Here is a 19,677-nt window from a genome sequence, read left to right as displayed (position 1 = left end):
AAATGGAGCAGCTGGGGCTCGAACTGGCACTCATTGAGGATGCTGGCATAACAGGTGGTGGCTTAACCACTGTACCACAATTCTGGCCCAGTCACATAAACTTTTTCAGATAAAACTTGAAAAGCTGGATTTTTAGGGGAAAGGATGTGAGTCATAGTGCTTAATGCATATTGCAAAACTGCTTTCCCAAATGTTATGCCAAGGTGATCAGTCACTAACTGATACCAATTTCTCTCTTAAACAATGTCAGTGATGTAGGAAGGGAAAAGGACATTGCTATGGATGAAAGACTTTTTAATTATGGCAAGATTTATTTCTTAAAACTATTTGTTTATTCAAAAGGCAGAGAGATCGTCCATCTACTGGTTCACTTGCCAAATGACCACAATGACTAGGGCTGGGACAGACCAACAGCAGGAGCTCTGTCGTGGTGTCCCACACGGGTAGCAGGGGCTGGGGCACTTGGACCTTCTTTGGCTGCTTTCCCAAGCACATTAGCAGGAAGCAGGACTGGGAGCAGTACAATCAGAACTCAAACAGCTGCGGTTTTGAGATGGTGGGCAGCAGCTTAAACCACCATGTTGCAGTGCCAACCAGGGACAGAGAACTTGCAGGATTAGTTATGAGTTGTATTGCTTCATACAGCACCACAATTACTGAGGGGGAAAGCTTGTTCTCTAGCAGGGCCTCTCTTCCCCACGGAGGATGTGTATTGTGAGAGCAGAAGGGGGCAAGGCCGGTGATGTGGCGCGGCGGGTTAATGCCCTGGCCTGAAGTGCCGGCATCCCATATGGGTGCCGGTTCTAGTCCTGGCTGTTACTCTTCTGACCAGCTCTCTACTATGGCCTGGGATAGCAGAAGATGGCCCAAGTCCTTGGGCCCCTGCACCTGCATGGGAGACCCAAAAGAAGCTCCTGGCTCCGGATCGGTGCAGCTCCAGCTGTTGTGGCTATCTGGGGAGTGAACCAGTGGATGGAAGACCTCTCTCTACCTCTGTAACTCTTTCAAATAAAAGGGGGGGGGGGGACAAGGCCTTTGGGACCCAAATCCATCTTACCACCAGGTGCTGAGGTGTTGGTCTCATCTGTTCACTCCTGGAAAACCAGTGAGTCTGTAAGATCAAAAAGAGGATGCCCCAGTGTCGTGGCATAAAGGGTTAAGCCTCAGACGCGCATATCCTTCACCTCCAACCCAGCATTCCTGCCAGTGCACATCCTGGGAGGCAGCAGATGATGGCTCAAGCACTTGGGTCCCTGCCACCCATGTGGGAGTTCCTGGCTCAGCCCCGGCTTTGGGGACATTTGGGCAATGAACCAGGGGATGGATCTTTCTGTTGCTCTGCCTTTCAAATAAATATACATAAAAACTAAAGAGGAGGATCTGATCAAAACTGAAGATTTGACCACTTAGCTAATATTCGTAAGCATCACCCTGAAACTATCCTTTTGCAAGTTAATGATTAGCTCTGGGAATTCTAACAGCCTAATGTTTTCCCCACGCCTTAATTTGATTAAGCACTTGCTTAACACGAGCTGTCACTTATCAATGTACTAGTCATTAACACCTTACGTAAGAAAACAACCCTGCTGTTAAGGGAGCCTCCTAATTTGGGGTCACACAGCCACCATCTGAACCCAGGCGGCTGACCTTGTGAAGCAAGCAGTAGGCTGGGGCTCCTTTGCTACCTACTGCTGCCTCCTCCAGCAAGCCAGGGGTGATGTAACAAACTGATGCTTAGGAGATACTCAGGCGTGTCTCCTTCCCGGCGGCTGGCATTTGATGGAGTTCACCACCGTGGTCTGGACTGAACCTGACTCTGAAGCTACAACTGGCCACAGGAGTGACAGGCAGTTCCCCAGCCCCTCACCCCCCTCCCACCCAGATGCCGCTCAACTGAAGCAGCTCTGCCTGACTGCTCATGCGGGCACGCCAGGCAGGCTCGGGCCGGCGGTTCCCGTCAGGGACTGAGTGTTCACGGTTACACAAGTGTTAGTAAGCTCTTTCTTCATGTCTTCTAGGCAAGTGCCTGACTCGATTTTTAAAGAAAGCTATGTTGTAAAGGTGGAAATTTACTGTTAATCTCCCATCTTTCCAAGCAAAAGTGTGTGTGTGTACCTATACTGATGATTAAGTTCACTAAAATGCAAACCATTTGCTTAGGAAGGTAAAACCCAGGCATGCGATCAATACCCAAACTCATCAATCTGAAATGTAATTCAATAAAACACTGATTCATATAAAAATATTAAATGGTGCTTAATTCTTCCTTTTAAAAATACAGGGCAAACAACCTTCTTTTATTTATTTATTTATTATTTTTTTGACAGGCAGAGTGGACAGTGAGAGAGAGAGACAGAGAGAAAGGTCTTCCTTTGCCGTTGGTTCACCCTCCAATGGCCGCTGCGGCCGGTGCACTGCGCTGATCCGATGGCAGGAGCCAGGTACTTCTCCTGGTCTCCCATGGGGTGCAGGGCCCAAGCACTTGGGCCATCCTCCACTGCACTCCCTGGCCACAGCAGAGAGCTGGCCTGGAAGAGGGGCAACCGGGACAGAATCCGGCGCCCTGACCGGGACTAGAACCCGGTGTGCCAGCGCCGCAAGGCGGAGGATTAGCCTAGTGAGCCGCGGCGCCGGCCACAACCTTCTTTTAAAAAATATTTATTTGAAAGGCAGAGTTGGGGGCCGTGGGGGTGGGGAAGACAATCTTCCATCCACTGGCTCATTCCCCAAATGGCCATGACAGCTGGGGCTGGGCCAGGCAGAAGCTAGGAGTTAAGGACTATTCAGGTCTCCCAAGTGGGTGAAGGGACCCAAGCACTTGAGCCATACCCTGCTGCCTCCCAGGGTGTGCATCAGCATGAAGCTGGATCAGCAGAGTGGCCAATACTCCAACTAGGTACCCTGATAGGACACGTGGGTGTCCCAAGGGGCAGCCTAACCTGCTGTGCTACCACACAGGCCCCTAGGGTTCACTAGTGAACACAAACAGGGTCTTCTGTTTAGATGCAGTTTTGACAATTGAATCCTTTATTTCCCTCAGTCCCCTCACCAACGGCAGTCCTCACTGTATGGAAGGAAGAGCCGGTACACAGATGCTACAGAACCTGGGCCTCAGCTGCTAATGCTCAGAGCAGGCTCCTCCCCTAGGATCTCTCTTGCACTCAGCTGCCCGGAGCAGGGTTTTCACTGTCTTTCAGAGGTGGTTTCAAAACTCTCTCCCGTTTGTCTTCAAGAGGAAAGCAGAAAGTCAAAATAACTCAAATATACACAAATCTCAAGGCACGTCAGCTGGGTGATTTAATCTAATATTAGCAAGGGCCAAATTGAAATTTGATAATATAAACAAAGACACAACAATATTTGTCCTCAAGAAAATAAACATTTGGAGGAAGAAATATTTTCTAAAAAATGTTTATTTGGAAAAGTCAGCCTCTTACACAAGGTTTTGTATATACTTTCACTCTCAATTACAGTGGTATTTTTAATGCACTGAATATAATTTATTGAATATATCTTTCTGCCTCAATTTAAAAGATATTAGGTTAAAAAATATTTACAGTTTTCATTCTGGCCTACCCTCCTTCCTATCTTCATACTGAACCCATTTCTCTATTTTCCAGGTAGTTTTGTAAAAAGGGTCATTTGTGTGGAGAATAAGAATGTGTTCAATAATTCTAAGAATAACATAATTTTCTTTAAGGCCCTCTCAGAAAAAAAGGAATGACTGATCTAAACTAAGCACATTTAGCAACTGCCCTCAAAATCTTATCTTTATTAGTTGCCTGGGGCCAAATTTTCTGGCCCTCTTCAATCTGCAAACAATGGGAAAAAAAAAACCCAAAAACCACCAGACACACACAGGCTATATTCTCACACAGCTCTCTACACTACAAGCAGGGATAAATGAAAACACTATCAAATATTCCAGGAAGCAGAAAGGTTCTCATGGTCTCACAGTTTAAATGAGGGTCTGGGAAAACAAAAGCTAAATTCAGCTGATGGTGAAGGTATCTGTCTACATTTCATTAGACATGTTGTATTTACTAAGGAGGCACAACGTTATAGAGTTTTGTAGATTTGAACACTAACTTTCACAGGGATTAAAAAATCATATCAAGTGATTTCAGAAAGGGCAAAGATCTATAACCACTCAAAGTATGTCTTTGAATAGGGAGAAAAAGTAGTAATTTAGTGACATCAAGCACTTTGGCTTCTAATACGCATCCCAAGAAAGGTACCCAGGAGGTGTGGACAAGGACCAGGTGACCGCAACAGCCACCCTATTTCCCGAGTTTTCTGCTCAAAGTTTCCTAAATATCTAGCTAATAGGCACATGTGCCAGGCAACTACTGATGCTAGAAAAATATTTTAGTCAGCATTTTATAAAACCTCCGGCTCTCAACTAATATTTCTATTCATAAATGTTCCAGTGACATCATCAATGTCTGAAGCTACATTACAAACAAGGATGAAATAAGATTAATTTCAAATTTGAGATTTGCCTCAGACAAGTTAGTTGCTTTTTCCTTTCAATGTGACACATAAAGTAGATGAAGTCAGCGGAAGGTTTCAAAAAGTTAAGGCTCTCTAAAGAGTTCTAAAGACTAAAACTTAAGGCACGTATCATAATCTTCATGAGAACGTTAAAAGCTAAGATTAAAACAAAACAAAACCAAACCTACTTCCTCCCCTCGTCCTTTGCCAACCCCTCCCTCCAAAGCATATGACATTTTCCACTCAGGCCATTGGTAAGGAGTGAGAACAATTCCATCACTGAACACCTGTTATAATTTCCACACCAAAGTCCACTATCTGCTCTGAGCACCACTGGAGATTGCAGGCCAGCAGAATATCTTCAAACATCTTGGGTCGCAGGCTGCTCCCCAGCCCCCAGCCCTGGGCTCAGACAGGACTCTCGGCTTCCTTGGGGTCTCCGTTGGTGCCCTTTTGTTCCGGGGATTCTGCTGCGTTAGGGATCTCCTTGGGCTTCTCATCAACATCCGCACTGGTCTCCTCCTCTTTACTTTCCTTTTGCTGCTTCTCCTCTGCTTTCTGTTCTTTGGCCAAAAGTCGATAATTGATGCCCATGCCAATGAAGAGAAAGAGGCCTGCAATAATTAGGATCACGCCACACGCCCAGTATGTGAATTTATAGTTTCCATACATGTCATTGAGACGACCTACAGGTGTAAACAAAAACAAAATTATGCAGGCAAAAGTAAACAAAGATACCATTTAGCAAACAAAGCTTTAAGATTCACACAGAAAGATGTCAGTCTAGTTTTCAAAGAGCCCACAAATGTCAAATACATGCAAGAGGAAGTATGAAGGGGCAGCACTGTGGTGCACAGGGTGAAGCTGCAGCCTGCAACACCAGCATCTCATATGGTACGCGGATACAAGTCCCAGCTGCCCTGCTTCCAATCCAGTTTCCTGACAATGCACCTGAGAGGGCAACAGCAGATGGTCCAAGTGCTTGGGCCCCTGTTACCCACTTCAGAGACCTGGAGGGAGTTCCTGGCTCCTGGCTCTATCTCTGTCTTTCAAACAAATAAATAAATAAATATTTTTAAAATGTATATTATTTTCTGTTTATAAGTTTTTAGCAACTTGAAAATAATTAAATATTGGGAAAACTGAGTTAGGAAAGCCCTAGTGACCATCTAGAACCAATTCCCAAAAAACACAGCAGGGAAGGCTGCTCAGAAGAGGTGCAGGTGTCCTGCCAAGGTCGTGGAGCTGCAGCCGCCACCCAGCCCAATGCTGTCTTCATCAGCATTTCCCAGAGTGCTCCTGGGAACTCTTGCCCCATGCTGAGTGTGACCCACAGCAACACCCTGGCACCACTCTAACGGCTCGATCCTCACAGCTGCAGATTCCGTCATCCTTGTCAGGGACAGAAATGAGAACTGCAGCACAGAGACAGTACTAGTGAGCCCTAGGGCCTGGCTTCACACCCAGGAAGTCTCCACCCTGAGCCACTGTGCAACAGGACAGCTCCCAATGGTTCAAACATCCAGTGAACTTGGGAAAGGGCACCATGTTCTTTTCTACTAGAGTCACAATGGCATCACCATCCTAAAACTGTGTATGATCGTTTAGTAAAAACCTTAGTTAACTGGGTGTCTGTACTTTATTTCAAATTTTATTAATTTGTTTTTATTTACTGGAAAGGCAGAACACAGAGATACAGAGAGATCTTCCAACTGCTGGTTCAGTCCCCAGATGCCCATTACAGCTGGTGCTAGGCCAGGCCAAAGCCAGGAGCCAGGAACTCCAAATTGCTCTCCCATATAGAGATCCCCAAGTACCCGAGCCACCATCTGCTGCCTCCCAGAGAACATCAGCTGAGAGCTGGATCGGAGTGGAGATGGGACTCTACCTTAGGCACTCTGATACCGGATACTGCAGTCCCAGGTGGTGGCTTCACCTGGTACAACACACCACCACCCCTCTGTGAAACCTTTATAGCCATGAAACCTTTGGTATGGTAAAATTTATCAGCATCTCATCAAACCACTATCTCCAGGAATAAACTCTGGGAAAGTGTGACTTAATATGACCAATTCCAATACAACCCCATATGGTTTCTGAGCAGGGGTCATCCATTCAGCGACACCCACTGAGCCTCCGTCACATCCCAGGCACTGGCTGTGCTGGCCCTGAGGACAAGGGTGAGTGAGCAGGGTGACAATATCTACAGTGCAGTGGCAAAGAGACGTCAACCAATGACACCAGCTGTGACAGGTGCTACAGCAGGGTTCTGAAAGCAGAAACCAAGGGGTTGGGACAGCTGAGTGGGGTCAAGAAGGCATCCCTTAAAGCTAGCTGAGCCAGGACTGGCAGGAGAATAGGGCTCACCTGGAAGGGGATGGGAAGAGGATCCAGGGAGAGCAGCAAGAGCAAGGCACCATGGCAGGAGGAAGCAGGGCTCGTGACGGGTGAAGGAGGAAGGGCCACGCGTGGGAGCCGAGAGCGAAAGACCAGTGAGGGAAAGGAGGCTGGAGACACAGCTGGGGCTGCACCATGCAGTGCCTGGGAAGCCACCCTAGGGAACTGGATCTCACCACAGGCGGTGGGAAGCAGCTGGGGAGTTCTGAGAGAAGACTGCAGAGCAGCAAGAGTGGGACACGGGCAGCCCAGTTAGGAAGCTACTGTCCAGAGCAGTGCACACGGGAGCAGGTATTTTGGATAAGGGTGGTATTGTGATGGAATAAAACGGATAATTAGAAAGAAAGAAATCTGGGAGATGAAAACCAACAGGACTTGGCACTCTTTGGTACAAGGTGGAAGAGGAGAACAGTAACAAAATGACAGCTTTTTGTTAGTGATGCTCAGCCCCCAACACAGAATTTTTAAAAACACTGACGTTTGGATAGTATACAATTCCCCTTTCAGCTTTAGTGGTTCAATTTAATTCAAATTTAAGTATCTGAGCAATTATACTGTGCTAAGCACTACGCCAGCACCAAGGGCACAGAAACAAGAAAGCTTTGCTCTTGGACAAACAGCTCACTAATCTCTGCTTTCTGTCACCTCCCCCCCAATCTTGTTTGATGACAACAGAAAACCCAGAGGCAGGGGGATGTACCGTACCTAAAAGTGGTGGGCCCAGGAGGACAGGACAGCATTCCACAATGGTCACCAATCCCACGGCACTGGAGAACCTCTGGGGTCCAACGAGGTCCATCAGGGTTTCAAACAGCACGGAGCTGAGCCACCCAAAGGCAAAACCAAAGAATCCAGCGTAGATACAGAACTCTATATAGTTCCTGGACAAAGGTGCTAGCAAATGACACACTCCATTTGCAATGACGGAAGCAGCAAAGAAATACTGAACTCGGGGTCTTATCCACTTTGTGTTGGCTACAAGTCCCATGGAAGGTCTGGCTACCATGTCAACAAAAGCCAGAATGGAAAGAAGGAAGGCAGACTTCTCGTTAGAAAAATGCTGGCTCTTGCCGTAACTACTAAGAAAGACCAAGGGTGTAAAGAGTCCAAAAAACATGAGCACATTTCCTGAGAGGTAGAGCAGAAAGCCTCTGTGCGTGAACAAGGACAAGTCCAGGAACTTATTGATCGTCTGCAAGATGGATGGCTTCTCCTCTTTGCGGCTTCCTCCGATAAGATCTGTACTTGCATCACCTGCACCCTTTTTTGCATCAGATTTCCCAGCTTCCTGAAGGGATTCTTTTGACTTCACCTTCCCTGTCTTGGTTGGCTTGGGCCCTATTGGTCGCATCAGGGACCCAGCTACACAGCAGTTCAGTAGGCAGCCCCCAAGAATTAGGAAGCTTCCTCTCCAGCCAAAGATACCAAAAAAAGCCTGATTGAGAGGGGCCAGGGTAGAGAGAAACACAGGGCTGCCTGCCATGGCCAGCCCATTGGCCAACGGTCGCCTTTTGTAGAAATACTTGCCAATCATGGTCAGTGCAGGATTCAAGTTGAAGGCAAGCCCAAGACCTGGAGAAGACAGAGGAAGAAAATCAATACTGTGACAAATACCTGAAATACACCTTTGAAATTACTTAACCAGCTAAGAAACCAAAATAAAGGGTATAAATAACAGACAAAAATCCCCATTACTGGCAAACATGTCGTATAGTGATTTAAAGCGTGGGTTCTAAAACAGATCACACAGCTTCAAATCTCATCACTGCTGCTTATCAGGCTGTGTAAAATCAGACGTGTGGACCCTTCTGTGACTGTTTCCTAGCATGCAAAGCAGGTACACGACACTGCTGTGAGGAAGAAAAGGTCAGTAAAGCACTCAGAATAGTCCCTAGCGGGTAGGCAGCACTCAATAGAAGCTATTTTTATTACTGTTGTGTTTATTATTTGACGGTGAATGCCTGTTTTGTCAAAGTTATTAAAATCACCTGCGGGACTACTACAACCATGAAAGACCACTTAGTAGATGGCTTGGTTGTCAAGTAGGGACACATAGATTTACCAAAGAAAAGGTAACACAAAGTGACACCTTTCACTATGGCACTAAAAGCTGGAAATGTACAAATTTACAGGGCTTTCTGAGAGGTCAGAGACAATACCAAATTTGGGGCAAACAGAACACTACTGTTAGGCAGTCAGGGCTCCCTGAGTGATTCCACAGAAAATGTCACTGGGTTTTATTTTGAGAAGAGGTAAAGTGACTCTAAGACATATTTGGTGCCAGAGTGGGACTGACCATAACTTACAAAAGCTACCATCATTGTACCAGCAGGGTCCTGACTCAGGAGCAGGTAAATACTGAGTAGTGAGAATGGACACAGAGCCCAGGAACAGAACTGAAACATATATGTCAACACCGACTATAAGATAACAAGAACTTCTTAAATCAACGGATAAAGAAGAAATTATTAAGTAAATAGTGCTGGCGGAAGTGAATGTTCAAAGAACTTCTCGATGTTCTCCCTGACCTTCCCCTGCGCTCTATGACGGTCTGAACCATCCCCAGAGGCTTAAACCAATAAACCAGAGCAGGTCACTCCCCTACTTCAAACCCGGAACAGCTTCCTATCTGCAACCTTTACCCGAGCACTCACTTCTGGCCTCACCGAACGCTGCTGTCTAGGGTCCAAGTTTGCAGACTTTCACAGAGCTGGCTCCTTGTGCTCACTCACATTTCCCTTCGCTGCCACAATATTTCATTTTAAGGCTTTGTGTGGCATTTATCACTACCTGGTGCTTTTCTTATTGATTCACATGGTCTGTGAGCTGTGGGGTCTGCCTCCTCAGCACCCAACGTGGTTCTCACTGGGCCAACCATGTGTACAGCAAGTATTTCATGCATGAGTTAAGAAAAGAGGAAACAAATCACTGATGAACCATGAGGGAACAAACAGTTGTATTTTCTCCTTTTATGTCAAATGTTTTCCATCACCTAGAATTCTGAAATGCAAAAAATGAAGTATACTGAAAAAGAGGAGACAAATATTTTCACAATCCTGGAGTGGAGAACAACTTTCTAAGAATGATACACAAGACAGAAGTCATACTGGGGGTCTTTAATACCTGAAAATTTTAGAGGTTTAATGAGGGGGAAAAGTAGAAAAACATGTAATATTTTCAAGTAAAATTCAAATCAAAAAACAAGGAGCAGGCAGGTGTTTACAGTGGCCTTACTCAGCATACCGAAAATGTGTGAGTAACCCATGAGTTCATCAACAGAAGAACGGATAAGCAAAATATAATCTATCCACACAAGACAGCACTACTGAGCCTTAAAAAGGAAGGGAATTCTGACACAGCATGGTTCCCTTGAAGACATTCTGCTACAGAAAACAAGCTGCTTACATAAACACAAATATTGCATGATCCCAGGACAGGAGCTACCCACAGCAGTCAAATCCAGAGACAAAGTAGAATGGTGGTTACCAGGAGCTGGGGTTGGGAGGGAGGGACAGGAAGTCACTGCTTAATGAGTAAAGAGGATTTTTTCTGTAAGATGAAAAGAATTCTGGAGAAGGGTGGTGGTAATGGTTGCACAACAATGTGAGTGTACTTGATACCACCGAACTGGACACTTAAAATTGTTAAGATGGTGAATTTTTACATTATGTGTATTTATTAAAAATTTTACAGAAAGTTAACAGAAAAAAACTGCATCTCATACAAAGGAATAATCAACTGTTGTGTGAAGCTATTATACATTATTCTTACACCAATAAAAAATGAATATATAAATGTAGCCAAAAAGCATTTGTAATAAAATAAAAACACCTGGGGCTGGCACTGTGGTGTAGCAGGTACAGCCGCAACCTCCACTGCCAGCACCCCATATGGACGCCAGTTCGAGACCCGGCTGCTCCACATCCGATCCAGCTCTCTGCTATGGCCTGGGAAAGCAGTTGAAGATGGCCCAAGTCCTCGGGCCCCTGCACCCCTGTGAGAGACCTAGAAGAAGCTCCTGGTTCCTGGCTTTGGATTGGCCCAGCTCTGGCTGTTGCGGCCAACTGGGGAGTGAACCAGTGGATGGAAGCATGCTCTCTCTCTCTCTGCGTAACTCTGACTTTCAAATAAATTAAGTAAATCTTTTAAAAAATAAATAAAAACACCTAACTACAAACATGAAAAACATTTACTGGAGGGAAGGGAGATTGGGTCACAGGTACCACAACAAAGTTAGGGAAGTACCAAGTTCTAGTGTTCCCCAGCACAATGGATGACAGAAGCTCACAGGAATAGAATATACTCTGTATAAAGAACTGGAAGAGGAGGCCTGTGTTGTGGTGTGTAGGCTAAGACAATACCTGTGATACAGGCATCCTGTATCAGACAGAGCACTGGCTCAAGTCACAGCTGCTCTGCTTCCGGCCTCACTCTTGCTGATGTGCCTGGGAAGGCAGAATGGCTGATGGGCCAGGCTTTGGAGGAAGGGGTAATGAGGGAGAATAATCAACGATCACTCTGGTACTGAGCTGCCACACTCATTCTAGCTACCACCACTGCCTATTAGGACAGGAGATACCATTATCTCCTTCAATTCACTCATTCATTCAACAGATAAACATCTACTGTATGACAGTAAATTTCTTTAAAAGTTTGCTTTTTTACTATTCTTATATTAGTTTATCTACAGCTGATCAAAATAGTTATTTCTCAAAGGACAGAATTTCGCCTAAAAGATTTAAAAGACAAATGCAGCCAGCGCCGCGGCTCAATAGGCTAATCCTCCGCCTTGCGGCACCGGTACACCGGGTTCCAGTCCCGGTCGGGGTGCTGGATTCTGTCCCAGTTGTTCCTCTTCCAGGCCAGCTCTCTGCTGTGGCTCGGAAGTGCAGTGGAGGATGGCCCAAGTGCTTGGGCCCTGCACCCCATAGGAGACCAGGAGAAGCACCTGGCTCCTGCCTTCGGATCAGCGCAGTGCGCTGGCCGCAGTGCACCGGCCGCGGCAGCCATTGGAGGGTGAACCAACGGCAAAGGAAGACCTTTCTGTCTGTCTCTCTCTCTCACTGTCCACTCTGCTTGTTAAAAAAAAAGAAAAAAAAAAAAAAAGACAAATGCAAGTGAACACCAAATACCCAACAGTAAACCAACTGGCAGTGCTCACCTCCGATGACTCCAATACAGAAGTAAAGCTCCTGGACGGTATTGCAGAAGGAAGCCGCGATCAAGCCACTACCCGACAAGCAGCCACCAAGGATCATCACGGGACGGCTGCCGTATTTATTCACCAGGATGCTGCTGATAGGACCTAGCAGAGAACAAAGAATTCAGTGTGCAGTGCATGAATGACAATCAATGACACGTCCTGTAAACAAATAAACAAACAACTGTAAGAATACTGCTTTCTGTAATTAATTCAGAGTCATAAGTATCTGTATTAGAAAACAAAGATGTAGGCCGGCGCCGCAGCTCAATAGGCTAATCCTCCGCCTTGCGGCGCCGGCACACCGGGTTCTAGTCCCGGTCGGGGCGCCGGATTCTGTCCCAGTTGCCCCTCTTCCAGGCCAGCTCTCTGCTGTGGCCAGGGAGTGCAGTGGAGGATGGCCCAAGTGCTTGGGCCCTGTACCCGCATGGGAGACCAGGATAAGTACCTGGCTCCTGGCTTCGGATTGGCACAGCTCCGGCCGTTGGTGGTCACTGGAGGGTGAACCAACGGAAGGAAGACCTTTCTCTCTGATTCTACCTCTCACTGTCTATAACTCTACCTGTCAAATAAATAAAAATCTTAAAAAAAAAAAAAAAAAAGAAAACAAAGATGCCAGGAAAACACATTAATTGTGCATGTTCTATATCTTAAAATACTGAGTGGACTCATACTAAAATATTAAAGACCTGTCTATTCTTAGCCTTTTTCATTTCTAATGCAGGACAGGCTAAAAAATAACACAGTAGTGGCTGTTTGTGGAGTTGTTGATATATCTGGATATGATCAATACATATTTAAGTAAATTTGCTCTATTTTAATTGCAGGAGAAGACTAAGTTAGATAATAATCTATGCAATTTTGGGTCTAAAAACTCAAAGAATATAGAACTGGAATATTAAGCAGGAAAATCAGGTTAAATTCCTCAGCTAAATAAATGTATAGAAAAATACTAGCTTTTCTTGAACATGAAAGAGGGAAATGGAAGCTCCTGGTTTTGGCATGGCCTAGCCCTGACTATTGTGGCCATTTGGGGAGTGAACCAGTGGATGGAAGCATGCTCTCTCTCTCTACCCGCCCTGCCTCTGCAACTCTACCTTTCAAATTAACAAATTTTAAAGAAGAAAAGATTTATATGCATTTCATATATCAATTTTCAAATATAAAAATCCAATGGCCTCTTTTCTCACTTGCTACAAACAGGTGTAATCTGTAAAATGCTGTTTTCAAACTTCTAACTCTTAAATACCCAAGAGTATTTTTTTATAAGCTGGTATACAACTCTTAAAAAACTAACAATGCGGGGCCTGCTAGCAGCTTGGCACAGTAGGTTAATCCTCTGCTTGAAGCACCTGCATCCCATATGGGTGCTGGTTCTAGTACCGGCTGCCCCTCTTCCAATCCAGCTCTCTGCTATGGCCTGGGAAAGCAGTAGAAGATGGCCCAAGTCCTCGGGCCCTTGCACCCACATGGGAGACCGGGAAGAAGCACCTGACTCCTAGCTTTAGGTCACCGCAGCTCTGGCCATTGCAGCCATCTGGGGAGTAAACCAAAGGAGGGAAAACCTTTCTCTGTCTCTCCTTCTCACTGTCTGTAACTCTACCTCTCAAATAGATAAATAAAATCTTTATATATAAAAAAGGAGTAGTTTAAAAAAATTAAAACTGACAGTGCTAATGATAACCAAGTTATAAAGCAGAAGACACAGATCATATTTCTCATCTATTAGCACAATATGTTCTGACTTTATTCTTTTGTATTTAGCTCCCTAGAAAACAGTGTATCTATTTTGAAAAGTATATGAAAAGTACACACATATTCAGGACACACAGTGATTATATGCTGACATATCTACATCCACACTTATGGAAAAGCGCCAGGTTACTTGTCATCTGGGGTTACTGTTCAGAGGTGTAGCATGGTGTGCTGGTATTAAAGGACAGGTCTGGCCCCAAGGAATCCTGACGGACTCATACCTCCATCAGTTTCTTCAGAGGTTATTTACATTAGTCTACCTCCTAGGGTTGATACAAATTAAAAGTGAGCAAATGTACTAAAGGGTTTCAATAGATCCTCAATAAATATTAGCAATGATAGTGATGTACGTGCTTGACTTCTCACTCATATGCTCTTCCTATGGATAGATACAGACGTACACACACACACACAAAGCATGTAAGTAATGCTTTTGAGTATCTCTGTGTTCCAGAGGACCAAGTACTTGTTGCCAGAGATGTGTGTTTGGCACAGAGATTAAGACACCGTCTGGGATGCCCACATCCAAAATCCAGCTTCCTGCTAATGTGCATCCTGGGAGGCAGCGGGTGATAGCCCTGGTACTTGGATCCCGGCCATCCACACAGGAGACGTGGACTGAGTTCCAGGCTTCTGCCTTTGGCCTGGCTCAGTCCCAGCTACTGTGGATATTTGGGGAGTGAACCAGCAATGGGAGATTTGTCTGTCAAAAAATTTTAAAATGCTTCAAGGAAAAACTAAAGACTGAATCAATGATGTACATAAAGCAAACTGATTTGCTACTTTCTGCATCACTGCTATGGTCTGACTGTTCTATGTTGAAACCTAATCCCAAAGTGGTATTATTAAGAGGTAGGGTCTTTAGGAGACGACTAGGTCATGCGGGCAGGGCCATCACGTATGGGATTGGTGCCCTTGTAAGAGAGGCTTGAGGCTTGTCTTCCCTACCGCACAAGGAAGCTGCTGGAAGGCACCATGTATGAAAGAAGCAGCCCTGAGCAGACACTGCCTCTTCTGGCCCCTGGCTCTTGGGTCTCCCAGCATTTATGGGAAGCAATGCATTTCTACTGTTTATAACTACCCTGCCCAAAGTATTTTGTTACAGCAGTCTTATGGACTAAGACAGTTAACTTCATGAAAATATTAGTACACGACTGATTTTAAATAATTTCAATTTGGGGCCTGTGTTGTGGTACATTGGGTTAAGCCATTGCCTACAATGCAAGCATCCCATAAGAGTGCTGGTTTGAGTTCTGGCTGCTTCACTTCCAGTTAAGCTCCTTGCTAACGAGCCTGGGAAAGCAGCGGAGCATGGCCCAAGTACTTGGGTCTCAGCCACCCATGTGGGAGAATCTAGCTGTCTGTTCTCTGTATGTTTTTCAAATAAAATAAATTTTTAAAAACAAGAAAATAATTTGAATTTACAGCTTATGTAAAATGAAATAACTGAATATGCAGAGTATTTCTGAAGTATTTCAAAAATTAGTCATGTGATTTTGCATAGTCAGAATTACAAAGATTAATACTGTCCTACTGTTTACTTTAGGAGGTACAAGTTAAATGTTATAATATTTTTTCTTTAAAGATTTATTTATTTGAAAGGCAGAGTTACAGAGAGGCAGAGAGAGAAAAAGAGAAAGAGAGAAAGAGAGAGAGAGAGAGAGGAAACTTCCATGTGCTGGTTCACTCTCCAAGTGGCAGCAATGACTGGGGCTGCTCCAGCCCAAGCCAGGAGCCTGGAACTCCATCCCATGTGGATGGCAGAGGCCCAAGTACTTGAGCCATAGTCTGTTGCCTTCTCAGGCCATTACAGGGAGCTGGATTAGAAGTGAAGCAGCCAGGAGTCTAACTGTCATTCCCAAAATGGGATGCTAGCAGACAAGTGGTGGCTTAACCTGCTGAGCCACAATAGTCCCTATCCCCTAACAACCCTGAGCATGTTTCTCTGACCCAAACCATTAATAAGGAAAACAAGTAATGCTGCCGCCTGGAGGGCCCGCATCTCATATGGGTGCAGGTTCAAGTCCCGGGTGCTCCACTAACTGAATCTAGCTCTCTGCTATGGCCTGGGAAAGCAGTGGATGATGGTCCAAGTCCCTGGACTCCTGCATCCACATGGGAGATCCGGAAGAAGCTCCTGGCTCCTGGTTCCAGATTGGCCCAGTCGTGGCCACTTGGGGAGTGCACAAGTGATGAAGACTTTTCTCTCTCTCTGCCTCTCTGTAACTCTGCCTTTCAAATAAATAAATCAAAAAAAAAAAAAAAAAAAAAAAAAGGAAAGAAAACGAAACTTCTCATAGCTCAAAAAATTTCTGAGTATGGTCCAAGTCCACAAGTTAAGATTATGATGGTGATGGTGCTGTGGTATAACCAGCTAAGCCACCACTTTGCAACATGGACATCCTACTTCAGAGCACTGGCTTGAGTCCCAGCTGCTCTGCTTCTGATTCAGCTTCCTGCTAACATGCTTGGGAGGGCAGTGGGCAATGGTCCAAGTAGCTGGGCCCTTGCCAACCATGTGGGAGACCCAGATAGAATTCCTGGCTCCTGGCTTTGGCCTGACCCAAACCCAGCAGTTGTGGCCATTTGGGGAGTGAACCAGAAGATGGAAGATATGTGTCTCTTTATCTGTCCTTCAAACAAATAAATCAATCTTTAAAAAAAAATACTGTCAACCAAAATTTTAAATTTTAAAAGCTTTAAAAAATAAAGATTACAACAGCTGTAAAAGTAAGGAAAATTCTTAAGACATTTATTATGTAAACAGTAAAAACAGAATAACCCATTTAGTAAAAATTCTGTTGTAGCTCATGATGGCAATTTATCTTTCAGTTATTTCAGGAAGGACAGCCCTAATTAGCGATCATTAAAAATAGAGAGGAATACAGTTTATAGGCTTATGAAACACGAACTCAGAGAAATGTGCTAGTTATCTCACTAACTGGGTGAGGACAAAGAAGAAACTGTTTCCCGAAGGAAAGTGTCATGTGCAATTAGCACAACTGACATCATTTACTTTTGATACAAAAATGCAAGCCTCTCTCAGCTCTTTGGCAGCTCAGAATTACAACATGTGACTCTCTGGCTTGCAGTCTGCTTAAGGAAACACTCAACACCTGGAGCACCTCTGATAGTACTTACACCCATTTCTTCAAGCCATCATCAAAACCCAATTAGAAACCCTGGCAGATTGGAGTTCAAAGCCTACAAAATCATTGGTCTCAGAAGCAAAGATAATTAAATTATGATTTCAGTTACTTGCTGGTGTTTCATGAGCTCATATTATTAGTGTCTCAAAAGGATTATAAATTTCTCAAAGGAAGGAATCTGAACCAGTGTTCACTATCATTTGCAACACTACTAAATATTTTCTTCAGGCTCAAATACTGGTTGACTGCCACCAGCTTAGCAACCTAAGGCTGAGTTACTTAACAGCTGAAATGCAGAATCTTTATGTTGGCTATTAAAGAGATACAAGCAAGGGGTAGGCATTATGCTGCTTCTTCAAACACCCACATGCCATATCAGAGTCCCAGCTACTCTGTGCCTCCAATACTGTTTCCCAAAAACAAATCAACCAACGAATACAGCTTCCTACTAATGCCCTGTGGGAGGCAGCAGATAATGGATCAACTACTTGGTTCCTACCACTCATGGAGGAGAACAAGATATAGTTCCTGGCTCCTGGTTTCAGTTTGGTCTAGCTCTAGTTGTGGGCATTTGGGGGAGTGAACCAGAGGACAGAAGATCTCTTTCTCTCTCCCTCACTCTGTCCCTCCCTCACTCTTTCACATCCTAAAAAATCCGCTACAAGTGAGAGTAATCTTGAGATACTAAATTACCACCAAATACAAGATTATAGAAGTGAAACCTTGGCTAAAAAGGCAATATGAGACACTAATAATCCCAGTAAGTAAATATACTTAGCTTTAGAATTCTCTGATAAGTAATGTTTTTAGTATATGGTAGTATATATCTCAAGTATATGGTAGGTTTGACTTTTGGCTGTTAAATTGTGGCTTGACGTTCCAAGGTAAAATAAATAGTTTATATTGTATAGATTATTATTTATTTGAAAGGCAGAGCAGTGTGTGTGGGGAGGGGGTTGGGCAGAGAGAGGGAGACAGAGAGGGAAAAATCCATCTATCCACTAGTTCACTCCCCAAACACCTGCAACAGCCAGGGCTGGGCCAGGCTGAAGCCCAGAGCCAGGAGCTTCATTCTGGTCTCCTACATGGGTGGCAGGAGCCCAAGTACCCACCTGCTGTGCAACAATGCCAGCCCCATAAATACTATTTTAAATGATGTTAAGTAAGCAATTTACTCTCCACATTTCCTTCACAACGTGCCAAAGAAAACATTAGGGAAAGAAATGGCAAAACTTAAGAGCAGAGTGGTGAAAATGTTTTCAGGACTCACAACATCACAATGAACAAGGAGGTTTAATTCAGCTCAATTCCAACTCCATAAAAAGATTTTACCTGGGACTGTAAACTATGCCATTCAGGCTAGCCTGATTCAATTCTTCTAACACCAATTTTTAAAAATCGCTATTTGTTTACATTTCAAAAGTCTGGCAGAGAGTAACAAGCAAAACCAGTTGTGCACACATCATTTTTATGAGTTTTAAAAACTCAATGATGCATGAGTTGAAGCTCCTTGCAATTTTTCATTACTGTTTCAAAATACTACAGTGAAACAAAATGCATGAGACTTGCCACTGTTAGCAGGAATGAAAAACATGTACCCAAACACAAAACTTCAAGAGATAACATTTCAGAACATCTCACCAAATAACACAATGGAATAAAAGCTATCTAAATGGACTCCGGCTGCCTACTGAGGACCAAGAGCAGGCTGTGGTGCGCACTCACCGCCGCCATACATGACCGCCAGCATGATGGAGGATATCCACGACACTTCACTGGTGCTGGCATTGAAGATACCTTCAATTTCTTTGAAGAAGACAGTAATAGATTTGGGAAATGCATAAGAGAAGCCGATGGAAATAAAAGCTCCGATGACCACGGCCCACCCCCAGCCTCCATCTGGGGGGGTGTAACCAACTGGACCTCCAACTGCCGGCGGCATTTTAAATGCAGATGGATTCCAAAATGCAGTTCAAATCCAAATATCTGAAAGATATGAAATGAAAATAATATGTCAACAATGAAGCACTCCAACAAAACCTTCTTGTGAGTAAGAAATACCTTTTTTTTTTTATGCATCCCCAGTTCTTAGCAGAAAGTTGCTCTCATACTCTAGGATTTCTGCAGTCCTCCTAGGCGCCTAGAAGTTGCCTAAGTGGTAGAAGCGTCTTTTGTCACCCTAACAAGCTTCTTCATCACACCTGAGTTTATGTTACTGCGGTACCTGGGGGACAGATAGCTTATATTTGATGGCAGTCATCACACAGACCAGTGATTTGAGGATTACAGGGTAGGAACCTTCAGCCCCACCCACCAACCTCCAGGAAAGAGGGATGAGAGGTCAAGCTCCATAAAAACTCAGCTTATTTTCTCAGGGTGGTCTCCACTATAAACTCTTTAAAAACAGATCTATGAACTTCCTGGTTGGAGATGATGGCATTTATATGCACACCCTACTCAGGACACTTCCAGCCCCCCTGCTCTAAGCCTCTTCAAATGGTAGTTCCCCTGTCACATCATTTATAACAAACTGATAAATCTAAGTGTTTTACTGAGTTCTAGCAAACCAAAAGAGGACTGTGACAGTCCTAACTTATGGCTGGTCAGCCAGAAGCACATGTGACAACCTACTGCTTGTGATCGACACCTGAAGTGAAGGCAGAGTGTGGGACCTGTGGGATC

General features: G+C 44.6%; 1 protein-coding gene across 3 annotated transcripts in view; it reads right to left on the bottom strand.

The window, feature by feature from the left end:
• Positions 1–3,395: 3,395 nt before the first annotated feature.
• SLC16A1 (solute carrier family 16 member 1) overlaps positions 3,396–19,677 on the bottom strand; it is a 42,505-nt gene continuing 26,223 nt past the window's right edge. For all 3 annotated transcript variants that reach the window (XM_070077853.1, XM_070077854.1, XM_051856152.2), the window contains exons 2-5: positions 18,721–18,981; positions 12,053–12,196; positions 7,597–8,463; positions 3,396–5,180 (exon numbers count right to left, since the gene is read on the bottom strand). In XM_070077853.1, coding sequence (XP_069933954.1) covers positions 4,903–5,180; positions 7,597–8,463; positions 12,053–12,196; positions 18,721–18,937 — 1,506 coding nt within the window. In that variant the 5' untranslated portion in view covers positions 18,938–18,981 and the 3' untranslated portion in view covers positions 3,396–4,902. The remainder of the gene's footprint in view (positions 5,181–7,596; positions 8,464–12,052; positions 12,197–18,720; positions 18,982–19,677) is intronic.

This window comes from Oryctolagus cuniculus, chromosome 7 (genome assembly GCF_964237555.1).
Source record: "Oryctolagus cuniculus chromosome 7, mOryCun1.1, whole genome shotgun sequence".
NCBI classification, from domain to species: domain Eukaryota; kingdom Metazoa; phylum Chordata; class Mammalia; order Lagomorpha; family Leporidae; genus Oryctolagus; species Oryctolagus cuniculus.
The sequence above is the reverse complement of the archived record's forward strand: the minus strand, read 5'-3'. Positions and strand labels throughout refer to the sequence as shown.